The 21,316-nt window shown below is 35.6% G+C and overlaps 1 protein-coding gene across 5 annotated transcripts in view; it reads left to right on the top strand.

The window, feature by feature from the left end:
* ECT2 (epithelial cell transforming 2) overlaps positions 1-21,316 on the top strand; it is a 65,217-nt gene that overhangs the window by 10,355 nt on the left and 33,546 nt on the right. For 4 of the 5 annotated variants that reach the window (XM_021706828.1, XM_021706829.1, XM_008073726.1 and 1 more), the window contains 7 exons: positions 198-420; positions 4,911-5,047; positions 8,139-8,258; positions 16,182-16,250; positions 17,664-17,774; positions 18,554-18,650; positions 20,156-20,237. In XM_021706828.1, coding sequence (XP_021562503.1) covers positions 198-420; positions 4,911-5,047; positions 8,139-8,258; positions 16,182-16,250; positions 17,664-17,774; positions 18,554-18,650; positions 20,156-20,237 — 839 coding nt within the window. The remainder of the gene's footprint in view (positions 1-197; positions 421-4,910; positions 5,048-8,138; positions 8,259-16,181; positions 16,251-17,663; positions 17,775-18,553; positions 18,651-20,155; positions 20,238-21,316) is intronic. The other variant, XM_021706830.1, reaches the window with a different exon arrangement.

The following is a 21,316-nucleotide window of genomic DNA, read 5'->3' as shown; positions in this document are numbered from 1 at the left end:
ACTTAGTGCTAGGCAATTACAGTGGTCTCTTGACTGTTATGTTTTATGAAGCTTCTGAATCGTGTGGTAGAGTGTAGGGTTGTATAGTTTTTGTGCAAAATTCAAATTTTGTCAGACTTGTAATATATTTTTCTTTTGTTCTTGTCTCAGTAAAAAGCCATGGAAATAAAACTGAGCTTTTGTGCTTTTGATTATAGGCTACTACTCCTGAGCTCAAGAAATCAGTGTCATTGCTTTCTTTAAATACCCCAAACAGCAATCGCAAAAGACGTCGTTTAAAAGAGACACTCGCTCAGCTTTCAAGAGAGACAGACCTGTCACCTTTCCCTCCCCGTAAGCGCCCGTCAGCTGAACATTCCCTTTCTATGGGGTCACTCCTAGATATCTCCAACACACCAGAGTCTAGCATTAACTATAGAGGTAATTCACATTTTAAAAAATGATCTTTAAAATATAGTGGAATGGAATAATTGTTAGACTAGATAAATCCCTAATACAGTGAATATGAAAGTCTTTGTCTTTAATTACCTTTGTTCTGAGGAGAAAAGACACATGAAAAGGTAAGCATAATAATACTTCAGTTTATTGATTGTTTACTACATACTAGGCGCTCTCTATTTGTTATAGGTTTTGTTGTCCCAATTTCATTGATGACTAAACTGAGTTACAGTAACTTGTCCCGGGTCATACAGCTAGAGAATGATAGAACTGATCAAAAAGCAATTTTAACGCTAGCTAAACATTTACAGGAGCTGTCACATAAGTTATGGAGAAAATAGAATGAAGTCAAAGGAGGATGAGTTCACTTTGTGCTGAATGGATACAAGAAGTCTATAATTAATTCTTCTTTCTTGATTATTAATACTTCCCTCTCTTTGTTTTTTAGTCTGCAAACAAGTATATTTTTTAGATTTAAGTGATAGAAAATAAAAATCTCTCCTTCGCCCCATGGCACTTTCTACTTACTGTCCAAGTTTTAGGTTTCCTTTCACCTCGTGTACTTAAGAATTGCCTTGACCCTTTGTCTCATTTACTTGAGTCTTGTCCTTTCAACCCATTACAACTGACTGCAGCCCCTGCTCCATCAAATTGCTCTTACTGGGGAGAAATTGTTTTTATGCAATCAGTAGTATTTGGCACATGAGTGTCTTGCTGCTCCTTCACGGACACTGTGTTTTTCCTCTTTGCTTCTGTGATAATATTCATTTTTTATTCTCCTTTGCCTAACTTTTCTCTTGCCTAACTCTCCTCTTGAGTCATTGTTTCTTCTCTATTGTTTTTTTCCTAAACGATTTTACTTGATTCTAAGATTTAAAAAAAATTTATATACCCATGACTCCCAGATTTGTCTTCTTCCCTGTTCAGCTGTCTACTTGATGCTTCCTTGTCCACATCTAATAGACATCTTAATCTTAACATAGACATGAGAACTCTTGGTTCTCTTTGCTACTCTGAACTCCTCTTCCTTTTCCACCTTTACTTTGTCAGGGGAAAGGAGATCTTTCTTAGATGATGGAAGTATTCTTTTTTTAAAAAATTTTTATTATAAAGATGTGGGGTACAATTCAGGGTTAGGTATACAGACATTGATCATGCAGGTACCCTTGTTGATGGAAGTATTCTTCTAAGTGGTCTCTCCGCTTTAATTTTTGCGTTCATGCGGCGCCTAGAGAAATCTTTAAGAATATATAAATTAGATCATGCCACCCCTTTAATTTAAAATCATTCAATGGCTTTGTATCACCATAACTTTTTTTTTTTTTTTTTTGAGTTGGAGTCTCATTCTGTCATCCAGACTGGAGTGCAGTGGCCGCTCCCGGCCACCGCAGCCTCGACCTGCTGGGCTCCGGCGATCCTTCCGCCTCAGCCTTCCAAGTAGCCGGAATTACAGGCATGCGCTACCATGCCCGGCTGATTTTTTGATTTTATTGTAGAGATGAGATCACCATAACTTTTAAGTCCCGGTGTAATCTTTTCTTCACCTACCTAATCTCATGTGGTATCTAATAGCACCTATACTCTCTAAGCTTCAGGTATGCTGTCTTTGTTATTCTCCAGATATTTCTAGTACATTCATACCTCAGAACCTTTGTACTTTCTGTGTCTGCCTCAAGGAAATCTTACTGCGTTTTCTATAAAGTTAAGTCCCTCTTCTACCACTTCTTTCCAACCCTGTTACCTGGTTGTTATTTTCAGTAGTAATCACTGTTAGAAGTTACATTTTTTGTTTGCTTCTTTATTATTTTATTTGAGTCACTAGAATGTAACCTAAAGAAAACAAAACTGTGTCTACCATATTCTCTGCTTTATTCTCAGACCCTAGTATAAAGTGAGTATTCATTAAATACTCGTGGAAAGAACTGAAAGTGAATTTAAGGTTGGCCCAGGAAAGTGAAGTGAATTTGAGAATGTAAAGAGGGGCAGGTATACAGATAATATCATACAAATCAGGTTTTTAGAGAATAATGGATTGGTTAGTTTGCTTGGAATGTGAAAAAGTAATAGTTCAATTAGAAAGGTTAATTGAGGTCTAATATTAGATAACTGAAATCAGAGTAGCTTGTTTGAACTGTGTGTTGTCATCGACAGCAGAGTAAATGGATTGAATAGATAATTCATGGTAGATTGTTCTGAAGAATGATTGGAAGGAAGCCAGATTATGATATAGTCTATTACAGTGCTTAGACCAGGAGATGATAAGGCGCTGAACCAGGACATGTGGTGTTTGAAACATAAGACACATTGGGGAGATGCTGATAGAATGGAGTAATAGGAAAGGAGTAAGGGGAGATGAAGGCAAAGTATTAATTTAAGTGAAAGAGCTGTTGCCTTGGCATAAATAGGAAGTTTGTATTTTGAAGGAAGATAGTGCAGTTTTATAGAAATCTAGGTTACATTAAGATATAACTAGCTGTCCAGTAGGCATTTGGAAAAGTTGAACCAGGTGCTTGGGAGGGAAAGTCATGATTAATGTTGATCTAACAATTTACTGACTCCATAATCATAATGAACAAGGGCATGGGTTGATAAGCAGTGCTCATACTGGTATTTATTCAGTCGAAACTTGAATATGTATTTAGAAGACAGGAGAAGAAAATGAACCACTGAGGAAAACAGATATTACAGTTGTGCTAATATAGTAGACACTCCAGAAAATAGAATCCCCAGTGTGCTAATCACTGCCTAGAAATAATGTAATTAAATCAGATCAAGGCGTCTCAATATTTTCCCCACTGTAGTATATTCTGTAGTGGCAGAGGCTTCTGGATCTGGTGAGTATAGTCTGAAATAACATATGGCAAGTGGGAAACTTCTTTGAGGTCTGTTATCTTTAAAAAGCACTCAGAGCACCATAGTCCCCTTGATTGTTTTAATATAAAAATGTTTAAAATTATCATTGAGTAAAATTGATATGTTGGGAATATATGTCATGTTTTTTCATGTTACACATTCCTATTATATATCAAACTTCCTTTTTTATTGAAAAACTTGCTATTAGGAGATTCTATATATAATGTTAAAACATTCTAACCATATTACAGTAAAACAGTGTATTTTAAGCTTTTATATAAATTTTTAAGAAAACTTTTCTTTGAAATACAGATAAAATATACTAATGTGTCCTCCTTCCACTCTGGGTTAGACTAGATGGATGCTTTACGTTTAAGATGGTCTAAACTAACAAAGGATTTTTGGTTAATTTTTTTTTTTTTGAGGGAACTTTCTTTTGATAAATATATGAAAACTTTTCCACTACTTTAATTGTGTAACTATAATAGCCTTTTCCTTCTCTTTTAAACTTAAGTATAGTATTTTTATATGTCCCTTTCTAATTTATTATTTTGGCTATACAAAGGTTCCTATACCTTCTATCCAGATTTCCCAAATGGAAATATTCTGTCACTGTGTTTGCTCTGGCATTTGTTCGTCAAAATTTCTCTTTTTCTACATACACACACATACACACATACACACCTCTCATGTATTTTTTATATCTATATTGTTTGTGAATATGTTGGAGACATGATATACCTTTAGTTCTAAATATTTGTATATTTCCTATAATTGGCACATTTCTTTAATAAGTGCATCACAGTTATTGTAATGAGGAAATTAATGCTAATACTCTGAACTGTTCTGTTGCCTTCAAATTTTCCCCATTTGTCCCACTAATGTCTTAATGTCCTTTTTAGCAAAAACAACAACAACAAAAAGTTCTTTTTGTTTTTGGTCTTGGATCCAATCCAGGATCACACATTATTGGGTAGATTATCTCTCTCTAGTGTCTTCTAATCTGGAATGATTTCTTAGTCATTCTTTGTATTTTTTGTTAGTTTTTGTTTTCTGTTTTGAGTTGGGGCAGGTCTCACTCTGTCGCCCAGTCTTGTGTGCAGTGGTACGATCATGGCTCACTGCAGCCTCAACCTCCTGGGCTCAAGCAGTCCTCCCGCCTCAGCATCCCTAGTAGCTGGGGCTACAGGCATGCACCACCATGTTTGGCTAAGTTTTTGATTTTTTATAGAGACAAAGACTCGCTATATTGTCCATGCTGGTCTTGAACTCCTAGGCTCAAGCAACCCTCCTGCCTCAGCCTCCCAAAGTGCTGGGATTACAGGTGTGGGCCATTGTGCCCAGCCCTTCTTTGTTTTTAATGACCTGGCTATTTTTGAAGAGTGTAGATAGACCGTTTATTTAGTAGCATGCCTATCAATTTGGAGTCATTGACGTTTTTGACCGTTAATTTTCTCTGGCCTTATTTAGTGAGGAACTTTTATGTTAATGGAAATACATATGGTAGTGTTACATTTATAAGAGAAGTTATCCTCCCCCTTTTAATTCTGTTAATCCAGTACATTGTTTGGGACTTATATCTAGCTTCTATTAAATCTTTCTACCTTTTTACCTTCCAGAAACACCAAAGTCTTGTGCTAAGTCTTCTAAAAATTCCACTCCAGTTCCTTCAAAGCAGTCAGCCAGGTGGCAGGTTGCAAAAGAACTCTATCAGACGGAAAGTAATTATGTAAATATATTGGCAACAATTATTCAGGTAAATATGAGTTTGGTTGTAAAAAGATTTCTGTTGTAGTGTTCCTAAGTAAAAAAGTCTAAGAAGTATTTTTTTTACAAGAAAATTATATAAGCTTACAATTTGAACATGGTTGTTAAAAATGAAAATATGTGACGTAAGCTGCTCTTAGGGAAATGCCGTAATTGTAGTATTAACCTTTTATTCATCTGGAAATAGCAGCATTTTAAATAATTACTTTAAAGAGAGAGTAGCCTTCAGTACTCAGTAGATGATCTCAGAGGGGATCGACTTTAATTCAGCTCTTCACAGCTTCCTTGTCAAGATACTGCCTTCATATTTGAAAGTGGTACATAACTTTTCTCTGAACTTACATATTCTAGAGTCCTTGCTTTCTTTACTACTGTATATATGTGAAAAAGATTGCCTAAGCAATAGCAATGAAGCATAACAGTATTGATGTCAGTAATTTTTCTTGGTGATTCTTTTATCTGACCCATCAAGTGTGCAGTGGTTAGTCCTGAATGAATGTTAACTTATTACTTACTAATATTAAAATGTGAAGTTATTTCTGAAGAAAAACAACAATTCTAGTAAAGCCTTTAGACTGAACTTCAAGGTTCTGAAGGACAATGGTAGGACGTTATTTTGGTGTCTATAGAAAGAAGGGATAAATTTGTTTTTGGTAATGAAGGAGATAGTTGGAAATACTATTGAAATAAAGTCGATAACCCCAAACTTACCTTTCCATAGAGAAACAATAGGGAGTTTCTGATTTGGGTTTAGTTTTTAACTAAACTTTATTTGAATTTTTAAAATAACACATTAGGATCCAATCTAATCGCTTTTAGTTGCTTGTACCACTGATAAAATGCATGGATAAGAAATGGAAAGATTTCTTCCTTGGTGGTCGTAGATTACTCTTCACAGTTAATTTTTATTTAGCAGTAATCAAGGTTTTATGAGACCTTCTGCTGTATTAAACTTCACTTGTTTTAAGTCAGCTTTGTTCCTTTTTCTTAAGGGAAATCATTCTACATGAGTTTCTTGAAGTTTTTACAGTGAGTCAGAGTGTGGCTCAGTAGCAGAAAAACCTTTTGGCATATACTATTCATGTATTTTGGTAGTATTTATTGCCTAGAAATGTAAATCCTTTCAGGGCATGGTAAAAATGCATCGAAGTTTCAGAATTCTAATTTGCATATCAATTAAGTTCACTAAAACTCTTTAAAAGCCCATGAAATTACTAGACTGGAGATAAAGTTTCCTACCACTTTGCTTAGTATAAACTCATCAAAGGTTTTATTTAAAAGATCGTGGCCTAAATTCATGATAGTGTTCTCTTTAAAGAGTTTTGTTTTAGGCCTGATGTTTTCCCTTTTTTGGAATAGGATTTGGAATAACTTAATTTATCCCCCAAGTTAAATGAACATCCAGAAGCTTCTTTATTCTATTTATTGCTTGGGTGCCCAACTAGCATAAAGTACTGTGTTAGATGTCAAAGTGTATTTCTGTGTTAAAGAACTATAGACTGGAAGAAGAGATAAAACATACACAGTTAATTAAATACCAAGTGGAAGGTTATGAACATCATAAGGGAGGTTTAATTAAGGTATGAGATTTGTGAGGTGAGAGTTTTAGTATTCTTTCAGTTTAGAGAAGGTGTTGGGCTGGAATTTTCTATGGTTATACATCAGAAAAAGTGTCATAAAGAATGTAATGATTGAAGTGAATTTTAAAGTATAATTATGATTGGTATGTGCAAAGAATATGGGTGGGCAGTCTATAGAGATTAGGTAAACAATGTAGATGATTGAAGGGGTGTTTCATTTTTAGGTATTATGAGTAGTAAGCTAAAGTAGGCCTGTGGAGCTAAGACTGTCTGTGTGAGACCAGAGAAGGCCTTTGAATGGTGTGCTATATTTGCAAGCTGTAGAAGAATATTTGATGGGAAGAGGGAACAGTGATCTCTTTTGACTTGCACTTGAGAAGGATGTCTTGGTTCACTTGGAAGGAGATATTGAAAGGGGGAATTGGGGAGGCAAAGTGGTCCATTTGGAGGCCATTTCAGCTTTCTTCATGAGAGATTTTGAGGCTCTGAGCTTTGTAGGATAGTATCAGTGAAGATCAAGAGAGGATAGATTTGAGGAGTGTTGGGAAGGCAGAATCCATAGTTTTTAGCTGCCTAATTTTATATGGAGTATTCAAGCAAGCACAGTGCAACCATTTAGTATTGTTCAGCATGTCGTTAGGCTACTGAGAGGTTTGAATAAACCTTGATGTATTTTTGTTGTCTATTTTTGTTTAGGATTTTTATTAAAATGCTGAGTGGATGAAGAATGTTTATGTCTTTGAAACAAACCTAAATGTGTTTTGAAACAAACTCAGTGTCTTTGAAACAAATTGTATTGAGTTTTTCTCCAATCCTATTCTTTTCCCCCCAGACATAGACAGTGTGGGAAATTTTGTGCTTATCATTTTTCTTGTAGATCTACCACATATGCGATACAATTTTATGAATTTTTAACACATGTGGAGCTTTGTGTAACTCTAATTAGGCCACAGATCATTTCTGTCCCTAAAATCTCCCTGGTGCTATTTCTTTATGAGTCACACCCTCTGCCCACCCCATCTCCTGGTAACTGCTGATCTCTTCTCTATCACTATAATTTTGTCTTTTTTGAGAATGTCATATAAATGGAATCATAGAGTATTTAATCTATTGAGGCTGACTTCCTTTAGCCTACAAGAGTCATTGAAACTGTGTATTTTTAAAATATCTGATAGCATATTGCTTTCATCCTTAATAATCTGAGTAAAAGTAGAAGTTACTCTTGTCTTATATTAGTAATTTTAATGATTAATTTATAGAACTGTGTGATAAGCTTTGGCTTGTAACAACATTTCATGACAAGAGTACATATACATACATACACAAGTGTATAAATAGAATAAAATATTAATAGGAAATGTTATGAGAAAAAAATGTTTCAAATTTAGGAAGAGTATTTTTTAGTACTTTTTTCTCTCCATTAGTATTTCATCTCTCCTTTATTCCTGTCTGCATTTCAACTTTTTCTCACAGTCTAAAGTAGTCTTTTTTCTCATTTAGTTATTTCAGATACCTTTGGAAGAAGAAGGACAACGTGGTGGGCCTATCCTGGCACCAGAAGAGATTAAGACTATTTTTGGTAGCATCCCTGATATCTTTGATGTTCACACTAAGATAAAGGTAAATTTGTGTGTGTTAGGTCGGTGGTAATTTTCCTCAGATTGTTTATGTTCATTAAGATCTTTCAGATGCTTTTGGCTAGCTAAATATGTTTTGTACTCAAAACTTCTGACTCCCTCACTTGCTCTTTTGAATCATTTGTTCCTTTGTTCCAGTGCCTCGTTAATGTTGTTTGCTGTTTTTAAATTTTAATTAATCCTAAAAGTAAGGAATTAAGACCTTATGAAATCTTTTCCGTAGAGAGATGTGATTCCTTGTACTATATTTCTTATTTTCCTACCATTGTTGCTCTAGAGCTATATATTTTTGATTTGCTTTGGCTTGTTTGGAAAACTGTGACGCCTTAAGGGACTTAGATATCATTTCACTTCTCAATTGATAGTCAGATAATGCCAAAACCATATAAGACAGCGCTCTCCTTTTTAAAATTATTTTCCTCTGATCCAGGTATCATCCTCTTATAGTAAAGTAGCTTTTGGACAGGTTTAGCTGAACTCTTTTTTTTTTTTGAGTTGTAGTCTCACTTTGTTGCTCAGGCTAGAGTGCAGTGGCACACACATGACCACCCCCGCGTTGACCTGTTGGGCTCTGGCGATCCCTCTCCCTCAGCTTTCCAAGTAGCTGGAACTACAGGCATGCACTACCATGCCCGGCTAATTTTTTGTTTTATTGCACAGATGAGGTCTCGTCAAGTTGCCCGTGCTGGTCTCGAACCCGCAAGCTCAGGCAGTCCACTCGCCTTGGCCTCCCAAACTGTTGGGATTATAGGCTGAGCCACCCAACCTGGCCTAGCTGAACTCTTAAACTGCTTAACTTTAAAGATAATTTAGCTTTGTTTTCTCTTATTTTTTCTATGTGATAGTTGAGGAAAATTAATCAGTTGCTTTTTAAGAATAACTCATTAATGTTTATTCCACATTCTAATAATAGAACCACTTTGAATTAGACAAAGTGTTCAAACATACATTAAATACATTGTTTTTTATTTTTAATGCACATTATAAGCAAAAATATAGAGGATCTGTAAGTTATTAAAAATGCAGTTTATCAATTGCCTGTATTTTGTATTTTATCAGAATCCTTGATCATATTCCAGTTATTTTCTATATCTAAAGGGAATGCTGAAAGAATCATTATTTACTTGAAAAGCTTGAAAAGCTTAAAAAGCTACAGGGTTTTAGGCTAGTTTATCCTTACTTCCGGTTAGGATTCTGAGCATTTGAAGAGGAAAGTACTTTTGGAATATTTTTTGTTTCGTAATCACTGAATGGCATAAAAGTATATTGGATGCTAACCTGGGCAACATAGTGAGACCTCGTCTCTACAAAATAATTTAAAAAAAAGCTTGGTGTAGTGGTGTGCACCTTTAAGTCCCAGCTACTTGGATTATAGGATTAGTAATACTCAGTGTGTTTCCTCATCTAGGTATTATGTAAACTCCATCAGTCCCATTCTTCTTTCTTTGTTTCTTTTTGAGTTGGAGTCTCACTCCATCTCCCAGGCCGGAGGGCAGTGGCATGCCCATGGCCACCCCAGTATCAACCCGCTGGGCTCCCACGATCCTTCAACCTCAGCCTTCCAAGGAGCTGGAACTACAGGCACGTGCTGTGGTGCTTGGCTAATTTTTTTAATCTCTTGTAGAGGTGAGGCTTTGCCAAGTTGCCTGGGCTAGCCTCAAACCCGCGGGCTCAGGCAATCCACTCGCCTCGGCCTCCCAAAGTGCTGAAATGACAGTTTGAGTCTCCGAGCCTGGCCGCTAGTCCCATTCTTAATTTGTCACCAAGGTATAGTGTACTGACATTTAGATTAAGATGAGAATTGTTCTGATTGATATCAATATCTTTCTTTCCCTAAGTATAAATTTTCTTTTTCAGGGTTAAATATTAGTTTTTGATGTGCACATTTCTGTTCTTATATGGAACTATGATGAAACAAAATGAAAGAAATTGATAAGAGCTCTTTTTCTTTCTGTATTTATCCTTTGTTATTTGTAAAAGTCCCAATGTACCTCGTGCTTGTTTCAGTAACCCACGTATGTTTGTTTATAGTGCAATGAGCTAGGTAAAAGAGAAACCCTAGTATTCTATGAAAGTAGGTATTAATGGTACAAAGAACTCTATACAAGGAAGAAATAAGTTAAGTAGCTTAGGCTTTCTTTATCCCATCTGTTTACTACTCCCCTTACTCTTCTCACATTCTTTCCCAGGTTTTGGGATCTCTGCTCTGTATCTTAGAACTTAGGGTTGTCCTTCCTTTTGGCCAAGAGGTAAAGTTAAGAGAATCTTATGGGAAATTTCTAATGTGTTATAGACAAGGAGGAGGAGATAATGACCCAGTATCTGTCCTAAATCGAATGCAACGCTTTCCCTAATTTTGTAAGAAATTGGTGCTGTGAATAAAACTCTTGGGGGCTTACCTGTCAATTTGAGCTCCAAATGGGGGGGGGGGGAACTGTGGTATAAATCTAGTAGTATAACACAGAACCTGGAGTCAGACAAACCTAAATTTGAGTGCTGATTCACAACTGTGTGAGTTGAGGCAAGTTACTTAATCTCTCTAAGCTTTGGTTCCTTTATTTTTCCTGAGCTATCACTTAATTCAGGCAGAAATCTTTAGTCAGCAAGCATTAGAAATTAAAAGTTAGCCAGAAACAGAACAGACTATTTTTCAGAGTACCCAGAGATTATTTTGTTTTCTGATAGCAATGTTCTTGTATAAGCATTTATTTTAGAAGTTTAAATTATTAATGTGTATACATTTGCAAAATAGTCATCTTTTATACTTTGAAAAGACACTACTAGATTATATTAGCTGAGGTATAAATTTTTTCTGTTTTGATTCATAGTTTTCTAAATGTCATCCCTACTTTATATGAAATATTTGTGAGGGAGGATGCCCCCCAAAATTGAATTATCTTTCGGAGGGTGAATACCTTGTAGTACAGGCTTCCTCCTTCTCAGGCGAGTGTTCTAGGAACCCATTGGCATCAGTGTATCAGCTAGCATTGTTGTGAAGAGGCTGTGTTCAGCTTCAGTGAATTTTTTTTTTGAGATTCTTCCAGCACTTTTGCCCATTTTTATGATGGGTGATTTATAAGCATATCTGCCCATACCATACTGAGTGCACAGCAGTTTATGACCCTATTTGACCCTCCTTATTTACCCAGTCTCACCGAGCAACTTTTTTTTTCCCCCTGGGTGAAAAAAGTCCTCAAAGGGAAATATTTTGCCATTGTGGAGGAGGTGAAACAAAAAATGACAGAAGCACTAAAAGGCATCAAAATTGTCAAGTTCAAAAACTGTTTGAGCAGTGGAAAAAGCATCTTGATAAATGTATTGCATCTGACAGAAAGCACTTGGAAGGTGACTGAAGACATGTAAGAATAAATACACAAGTTTTAATAAATAAATTCTAGTTATTTTGGGTCCCTCTTTGTACATAGGAAAATATAGTTAATAATAGCCTATTGAGGAACCCCTATCTGTTGGGGGTTCCTCTAAGTGCTTTACATGTATAAACTCACTTAATCATCTGTAAGGTAGGACTAATTACTATTCTCATTTTTCATACTAGAAAATTGAAATACATACAGGTTAAGTAACTTGTTCAAGGTCACAGAACTAACAAGTCCTAGAACAAGTATTTAGATGTCAGTTGATGACAAAATTCACTACATTATATTGTCTCAAGACAGGACTTACTTATAATTTTTTTCTTCTTTTTTACTTTCAAGTGCAATTCTGAATAATTAAGTCTTTCTAGTTCTTGATGTTTGTGCATTTTTGCTTTGAGTTTACTTTTATACTATTGAAAATATTTTCCCCCTTTTGAACTGTTTTGCATCTGCTAGTATGGGACAGTGGTTCTTAGACAGTTTGTCCACAGGATCCCTTTTTGTTCTTAAAAATTGAGGAACTTTGGTTTATGTGGGTTTTATATATTGGTATTCACTGTATTCAAAATTAAGACAACATTTTAACATATCTTTTTTTTTTTTTTTTTGAGTTGGAGTCTCACTCTGTCGCCCAGACTGGAGTGCAGTGGCCGCTCTCAGCCACCGCAGCCTCAACCTGCTGAGCTCCAGCGATCCTTCCGCCTCAGCTTGGCTGATTTTTTGATTTATGTAGAGATGAGGTTTCGCCAGTTGCCCAGGCGGGTCTCGAACCCACAGGCTCAGGCAATTCACTCACCTCGGCCTCCCAAGGCGCGGGATTACAGACTTAGCCACTGAGCCCGGCCGTAACATATCTTTTAAGATGTATTTTTAAGCATTTTTATTGAATTACACTTTACGTGTTTTTAGATTCATCTATTTAAATTGTACCGTTTAATAACTTTATCAAGTGATACAAATGTCATCATAAATCTACTTGAGGACGTCCTCTTTTCACTCCCACTCCTATTAAGGTGTCCACTTGTAGTTGATTTTTGTTCTTAGACCCAGCCTTAGGCAAAGACTGATCTACTTTCTGTCTCTGAATTTGCCTTGTATGTTTATGAGTTATAAGTGTACATTGGCAATGTATATTTTTATAGTATTTTAAGTGTATTTATACAGTATGTAGTTTTTAATGTATGGCTTCTTAGCATGTTTCTGAGGTTCATCTGTGGTGTTGTATGCTAGTAGTTTGTTTCTTTCTAGGGCCAAATAATATTCCACTGAATGTCCATACCACATTTTTTTATCCATTAACCAGCTGATAGGCATTTCAGTTGTTTCCAATTTTTGGCTATTATGAATAATAGCTGCTGTTAGCATGGTGTGCAAATCTTTGTGTGGTGGGCATATGTTTTCATTTCTCTTGAGTAGATACCTAGGAGTAGGATTACTGGGCTATATGATAGTTCTATATTTAAAAATTTTGAGAAACTGCCAAGGTTTTTCATTAGTTCAAACATTTTATTTATTTATTTATAGAGTCAGTCTCACTGTACTGGCCTCAAACTCCTGGGTTCGAGCAGTTCTCTTACCTCGCCTCCCAAGTAACTGGGATTCATCATTTTTAATTTTCATAATAATAATATGACAGTAATAAAAATAATAATGTATGAAGGTTTCAGTTTCTCTGCACCTTGCCAACACTTTAAAAAAAATTATAACCATCCAAGGGGTGAAATGACATGTCTTGTGGTTTTAATTTGCATTTCCCTAATTGTTAATGACATTGAGCATCTTTTCACATGGTTATTAGCCATTTTTGGGTAAAATATCTGGTTAGATCTATTGCCCACTTTTTGATTGAGTTATTTGGCTTATTGATTTGTGAGGATTCTCTATAAATTCTTGATTCAAGACCTTGTAAAGTACAAAAGTTTTTAATTTTGATAGAGCCCAGTTCATTTTTTTTCTTTTATGGACTGTGATGTTGGTGTCATATCTAAAACATTTTTGCCTAACACAAGATTTGTGTGTGTGTGTGTCAGGGTCTCACTCTGTTACCCAGGCTAGAGTGTAGTGGCATGATTATGGCTCACTGCAGCCTCTATTTCCTGGACCCAGGTGATTGGTCCTTCTCAGCCTCTCAAGTTGCTGGAATTACAGGTGCATGCCACCATGCTCAGCTAATGTTTTGATTTTTTTTGTAGAGGTCATGTCTCACTATGTTGCCCAGGCTGGTCTCAAACTCCTGGACTCAAGTGATCCTCCCATCTCTGCCTCCCAAAGTGCTGGGATTGCAGATGTGAGCCACTGTGCCAGCCTAGTTCAAGATTTTGAAGATTTTCTCTTATGTTTTTTTCTAAAATCGTTTTGTTTGAGGTGAAGGTTTATGTTCATCTTTTTGCATGTGGGATATCTAATTTTATATTAATTTACTTAAAATAATCATTAAATGGTAGCATAAATAACATTCCTTGTGAAAAATAATTTCTAAGACAAAAATAATTAGTAAAATGAGTGGTGGTATTGTAATTTTTTTACTGTCTGGCTTAATAGAAGATGGATTCTCTTATCTGCTTCTGCATTCAGTCTTGTGCAATATCACACATTATGTAGTTAGACAATTACTATATACTTGTTACAGAATGAAGTGAAAAAGTCAAACAGTGCCTAAGTACTATAATGAAAAAATATATATTTTTTTTGTAGAGATGAGGTCTTGCCAAGTTGCCCAGGCTGGTCTTGAGCCTGGGGGCTCAGGCAATCCATTTGCCTCAGATTTCCAAGTAGCTGGAACTATAGGTGCACGCTACCATGCCCAGCTGGTTTTTGATTTATTATAGAGATGACTTCTCGCCATTTTGCCCGGGCAGGTCTTGAACCCACGGGGGGCTCAGGCAATCCACTTGCCTTGGCCTCCCAAAGTGCTGGAATTACAGGCTGAGCCACCGAGCCTGGCCATGAAAATAGTTTTAATCTCATGGCTCCCACTGAAAGATTTGTCCCAGCATTATTCATGTGATACATTGACAACTTTTGGTGTAAGAGCTCATTGATTGATGTCTACTTTTTTCTTTGTTTGAATTGGAGTTTCTCTCTGTTGCCCAGGCTGGAGTGCAGTGGCACGCTCCTGGCCACCGCAGCCTTGACCTGCTGGGTTCAGGCAATCCTTCCTCCTCAGCCTTCCAAGTAGCTGGAACTACAAGCACGTGCCACCATGCCCAGCTAACTTTTAAAATTTATTTATTGTAGAAATGAGGTCTTGCCAAGTTGTCCAGGCTGGTCTTGAACCCATGAACTCAGTCAATCCTCTCGCCTCGGCCTTCCAAAGTGTTGGGATTATAGGCATGAGCCACCATGCCCGGCCTGATTGATATCTACTTTAAAATCTCTTAGAATTTTACTTATCCCATGTCATTTCCTAGCGTCTCATTTGCTCATCTGATTTGCTTATTATAAGACTTTCAAATGCTCTTCTAAATTTTTATAAATAAGTATTATTTTAGAATGACTGATGAATTTTATAGATCAGAAATTAGCACATTGTGGTTCATGGGCCAAATCTAGCCTACTGCTTGTTTCAGTGAAAAGTTTTATTGGAACCCAGCCACATGCATTCGTTTATATATCATCTATGGCTGCTTACACTCAACCAAGACAGGGCTGAGTAGTTGTGACAGAAGCCATATGGCCTGTAAGCCTTAAAATGCTTGCCATCTGGCTCTTTAAAATGTGCTGACCCCTGTTGCAGTTCGCAGTTTTTAATGACTGAGGTCAAATGAGATGCTTCAGCAGTAGGACTGAAAGTAGTTTTCTGTAATTAATAACACCAATCAGCTTTATAGGTAACAAGAAAAAATAGTGAATTATCACCTCAAACTGGGAAGTTAGTTTAGTCTTCTTGATACTGTTTTTTCTTGATTCATTTTCAAAGGATATTTTCTTTGTATTAAAAAAGTTCCACTACCAGGGAGAGTAAGGGCCAGTTATAAACCCAAACTTCACTTGCGTGCAGCCCAGTCTACTTGAGTAGTTAATCCTCACTTATTCCTCACATTGGTATAATAAAAAAAAATAGTTATTTCTTTGTTGAGTAGAAATAATGGGATATTAGTTATTTTACACATCAAATTAAGACACTTTATAAAATACTTCTTTCCAGGGAATGCCGTGGAGATAATATTTTTTTTTTTGAGTTGGAGTCTCACTCTGTCACCCAGACTGGAGTACAGTGGCACGCTCCTGGTCACCGCAGCCTCGACCTGCTGGGCTCTGGTGATCCTTCCACCTCAGCCTTCCAAGTAGCTGGAACTACAAGCACGTGCTACCACGCCCAGCTAATTTTTTGATTTATTGTTGAGATGAGGTCTTGCCAAGTTGCCCAGGCGGGTCTTGAACCTGCGGACTCAGGCAATCCACTCACCTCAGCCTCCCAAAGCGCGGGTTACAGGCTGAGCCACTGAGCCTGGCTGCCGTGGAGATATTAAAGATGTATAAGGGGCTGTCAAGTTTAATCTTAAATGTTTTAATTTGTGTTATTTCAGGATGATCTTGAGGACCTTATGGTTAATTGGGATGAGAGCAAAAGCATTGGTGACATTTTTCTTAAATATGTAAGTATTTTATTTCCTTTTTCAGTTTTCAGATTAAAAGTTTCATCTCATTAAGGACTGGCAGCGAATGAAATTTACCCGTAAGGTTTTGAAACTTTGACATGGTTGTGTTTATAAAATATACTAGAAACAATTTTTTCTTCTGAAACATAAAATATGAAATTCAACACTATTGATAGCCCAAGATCATCATTAGAAGAACGTTAATTATTGAACTGTACTATAATAGTTTTTAGTGCTTGTCAAATTATTTGCCATTCATAAATTGCCACAGATTAATGATTTCTTTTCGAAATTTCCTATAAGTTTTTCTCCTTTCCTAGTTGATACCAGTTTTTGCTGCCACTATGTGTGTTTCTATTTAAAGACTTCTAATGAACTGCTTTTTTACTTGGTTAAGAACCATACAAGTTAAGTTTTATAAAATAAATTCATTTTGATAAGGTTCTGTGATGAGGATTCAAAAGTTTCTAGGAATGCTTTTTTTTTTTGAGTTGCAGTTTCACTTGGTCACCCAGACTGGAGTGCAGTGGCCGCTCCCGGCCACCGCAGCCTCGACCTGCTGGGCTCCGGCGATCCTTCTGCCTCAGCCTTCCAAGTAGCTGGAATTACAGGCATGTGCTACCACGCCCGGCTGATTTTTTGGTTTATTGTAGAGATGAGGTCTCGCTGCCCAGGCAGGTCTCGAACCCGTGGGCTCAGGCAATCCACTCACCTCAGCCTCCCAAAGGCACGGGATTACAGGCTGAGCCACCGAGTCCGGCTCTTGGAATGTTTTAAGACAGGATTTGTAACTTTCAGTTCTGAGAGTACTGGCGCACAACATATGCTTTTATTATGAGGCTTCTCCCCAAATTGCTGACCAGTTTCTTAGAAGTCTTTTTCTGTTTGAGAATTTTAAATATGCAGATTATTGCCACACATTATTTTGATACCTGTTAGTCTTCTTAATTAGGCAAAACATTTTTCCTTTTCTTGCTTGCACTTTTGGGTAATATAATTGATCTTTTAGTGGTTTGGATTCTTCACTATTAGCATGCTCTTTGATTCCATATAGATCAGCTTTAATTGCTGGTTTTTGAACTTTTAGAAGTTTTTTTTTTTTGATTGTGTTTCTGTCAATGCAATAAGCTTTAATATACTTTTGTTTGTTTCTGGGTCTTTACTTTTCATGTTTTAGACTGTGTATACCATTTAATCTACTTTGTATACCAATTAGGTTTTTACTGAGAAGTTTATAGATAAATTTCTGTTTTTAATTTGAGAAGAAACTTATTTTAAATGTTACTTTTGCATCCAGTATGCCAGATTGTGACTGTTAATTATTTGATATTAACTTTCATAGTCTTTAAGGGTGACAGTGTATAACAAATTATGCAAAGATTAGACACCTTACTCCTTTCATCTTTTTAGGCAAAAGATTTGATAAAAACCTACCCTCCCTTTGTAAACTTCTTTGAAATGAGCAAGGAAACAATTATTAAATGTGAAAAACAGAAACCAAGATTTCATGCTTTTCTCAAGGTAATGTACATTTCTTTCAAATATAAATCTGAGAATCGTTTCTGAAGGAATTCATTAAAATGTTTAAAAAAATTTAGTTAATTATAACTTTAGTAAAATGATATCCATGATATTATCTATTGATTTCAGTTATACTTTTGAGTAACAACGATGTGTAGCTTAGAAGCCTTGATATATTAGGTAGCGAGTGTCAAGAGGCAACTGAGTGAATGAGAATGTTGTATGTGGGTATTTGGGGAAGGAAAAACAAATTGTGGCTGAGCATAATGGCTCACATCTGTAACTCCAGCACTTTGGGAATTTGAGGCAGGAGGACAGGGTGAGGCCAGGAGTTCAAGACTAGCCTGGGCAACATAGCAACTTAAAAATAAAAGTTATGCATATTTCAGCTCTCAAAACATTGAAACAGTTTCCAGTGAGATTTTGTTTTGCCTTTAATGAATTTTTTCTTATCATTGCCTTCCTTTGTTTATCCAATGGTGTCAGCATAATTAATATTGTTAAATTTTTTTTCTTGTGAATGATACAGACTTAAGAGAAACTTAAGATGGGATACATAGAGGTGTGTAAAAGAACTCACTTTCTGTATAAGATAATAACCTTTGGCTGGTCAAGAGTTCATTTCAGGCCCTGGAAGATTATTCAGCCACAGTAATTCCACTTCTCTGTTAGTTTTTATCAGGGACACAAATGAAAAGGTATCATTTAATAAAAGTTAGGTGTCTAATCTTTGCAGAAAACCTTTTTTAAAAACTGTTGAATATATTCATTTCTTTCAGATAAACCAAGCTAAACCAGAATGTGGACGGCAAAGCCTTGTTGAACTTCTCATCCGACCAGTACAGAGGTTACCCAGTGTTGCATTACTTTTAAATGGTACTTGTCTGATCTGTTTCCAGACTACTTCAGATATTTTAATCGAATTGGTTTTATAAAAAAGTTGAAATTTTTCTCATTTTCAGAGTTTATTAGATTTCAGCATTTAAGTTTATATGTATTTTACTTTGTGGATAATCTTAAAAATAGTTACTGATGCTACAAAAATTCAGTCTGACTTGAAATACTTTATTTGTTCTGGCGTTAGTTATATTGACTAGTATTGTATGTTTTGTCCATTTAAGTCTTCTAATATTGTATGTTGTGTCACTAATTCAAAATCAGCTTATATCCAAATACACACAAAATTTACTCACAAAATCACAAGAAAAGAGAGAATTCATATGTCTCAAGTTTTTTTTCATCTTTTTCTGAATTTTAGTAAAGTTCAATATACTTAATCTTATGCCTACTTTTTTTTTGTCTTTCAGTTGTTCAGAATACACTTGAAACATATCTGTTTATTCTAGAAGTTAAACTATATGTGTCAATAGAAGGAAGTTTTGCAGCAGAGAACTTTTATGAATAAATTTGCCTGTGGTTAAATTTAAAAAAAGTGTATTCCTTTACATGTAGCTACTAAAGTAGTGAATATTTTTAGGACAGTATCTGTTTTTATTTTATTTTAAATTAAATATGCAAATTAAGTTATAAATAGGAGTTCATTTATAATGAAGCATTTGATCCCTAAAGCTTAACTACAGTAATATGTATAGCAGACAAGGAAGCTAATTTTATGACTATTCAATCTATCGTTTTTGCAAAATATTTTGGTTAGGATATGAATTATAGTACTAACTATAAAAAAATTGCCAATTTTTGTTTTCTTTAGAGCTATCTAGTATAGTTGAATTACTGGCTTACAAAATTATTTCCCCACTCTTTAAAACTTCTATTTTATACTTTTTAAGGAGAAGTTATGTCTTCATTATTGTTTCATAAAGTACTTGTAGAAGTTCATCAAATGTTGTAGTGACTAAAATCAGCTCGATTTCTAAGCTTTACTCCTCTTATTCCACATAAGAGATTAAGTGGACATGGCACTGGATGGAACCTAGATGTGGTAAGAATGTGCCAAAGGATGACACAGTGAAAATAAAAAACAGCATGGATGAGAAGAGTCTGTGTGTTAAGTGTAGACCTCCAAGATAACAAAACCTGTGCTTAAGGATACCAGATGTTCTCTGTGGTGTAGCCATGGCCTCCGATATGAAATATATACAGTGATTTCTGAGCTAATTGAGGATCATGTGTTTTCATTCAACACAACGGAGAGAATTCAAGGAGTCTAGGATGCCCAAGCGTTACTGGAAGGAATTGGGATAGCAGTGTAAGAAAATAAGGATTGCACATTCTGAACATTTAGGCAGTGAAAAATATGGAAACCTTAAGCTAAAATGTGTAATAAGAGAGCTTTTTAGGGAATATTGCTTAAAACTGTTAGTTTTTTTAAAAGTAAAGGTTGGATATGATCTAATCATGAAAAAAACATGTTTTTATTACAGATCTTAAGAAGCATACAGCTGATGAAAATCCAGACAAAAGCACTTTAGAAAAAGCTATCGGATCACTAAAGGAAGTAATGATGTAAGTGCATTATTTCAATTTTTGTTTGTTCCTTAGGTTTATAATGGAATTGATAGAACAATTAGAGCCATAAATGGGGAGAAAAATATCAATAGCAAGTTTTGTGAACTCTATTAATTATTCTTCTACTAGTATAATTATATATTAAAATGAAAGTAAGAAAACAATGATTAATCAAAACTTATTTCTGAAGGCATTAAGCTATTATATATAGTGAATAACAATGATTTAGAAACTTAAAAATATTAGAAATGCAGTAATGGATGTTTTCCTCATATACCTTCAGTCATAACTTGTTTTTGTCTTCATATTAATGTGAACTGCCCAAATAAATGTAACTTGGGAATTTGACTGTGGTGAAATAAGAGGTTTTATGGTAAGCTTTCTTTTTCTTTTCTTTTCTTTTTATTTAAGATTAGAAGGTATAAGTAAGTGTATGTTTGTTACATGGACATATTGTGTACTGGTGGGGATTGGGTCTCAGGTCTACCATTCCCCAGGTAGTGAACATTGTATCCAATAGGTAATTTCTGTGCCCTGGTCCCTCCTTTTCACCTCCCCCTTTATTGGTGTCTCTGGTGTCTATTCTACCCATCTTTGTGGCTATTTACCTCCTGTATATAAGTGAATATGCCTTGTTTGGTTTTCTGTTTCCAAACTCATTTACATAGGATGGTGTTCTCCACCTCCATTCATGTTGCTGCAAAGAACATGATTTCATTCTTTTTAATGTCTGCATAGTATTCCGTCTCAATTACACACACACACACACACACACACACACACACACACACACACACCACATTTTCTTTATCCAGTGAGTCACTGGTGGGCAGTTAGGTTGGTTCCATGATTTTGTTATTGTGAATAGTGCTCCAGTGAACATATGAGTACAGTTATCTTTTTTGTGTAACAATTTCATTTTCTTTAGGTAATTCCCTATTAGTGGGATTGCTGAGTTGAATGGTAATTCAATTTATAGTTCTTTGAGAAATCTTCATACTGTTTTCCATAGAGGTTGAATTAGTTTACAACTGTGTGTGAACATTCCCTTTTCTTCACAGATTCAATATAATCCT

The sequence above is a fragment of the Carlito syrichta genome, unplaced genomic scaffold (assembly GCF_000164805.1).
Source record: "Carlito syrichta isolate Samal-C Ts95f unplaced genomic scaffold, Tarsius_syrichta-2.0.1 Scaffold316037, whole genome shotgun sequence".
Classification (NCBI taxonomy): domain Eukaryota; kingdom Metazoa; phylum Chordata; class Mammalia; order Primates; family Tarsiidae; genus Carlito; species Carlito syrichta.
This window is presented reverse-complemented; position numbering and strand designations above follow the sequence as displayed.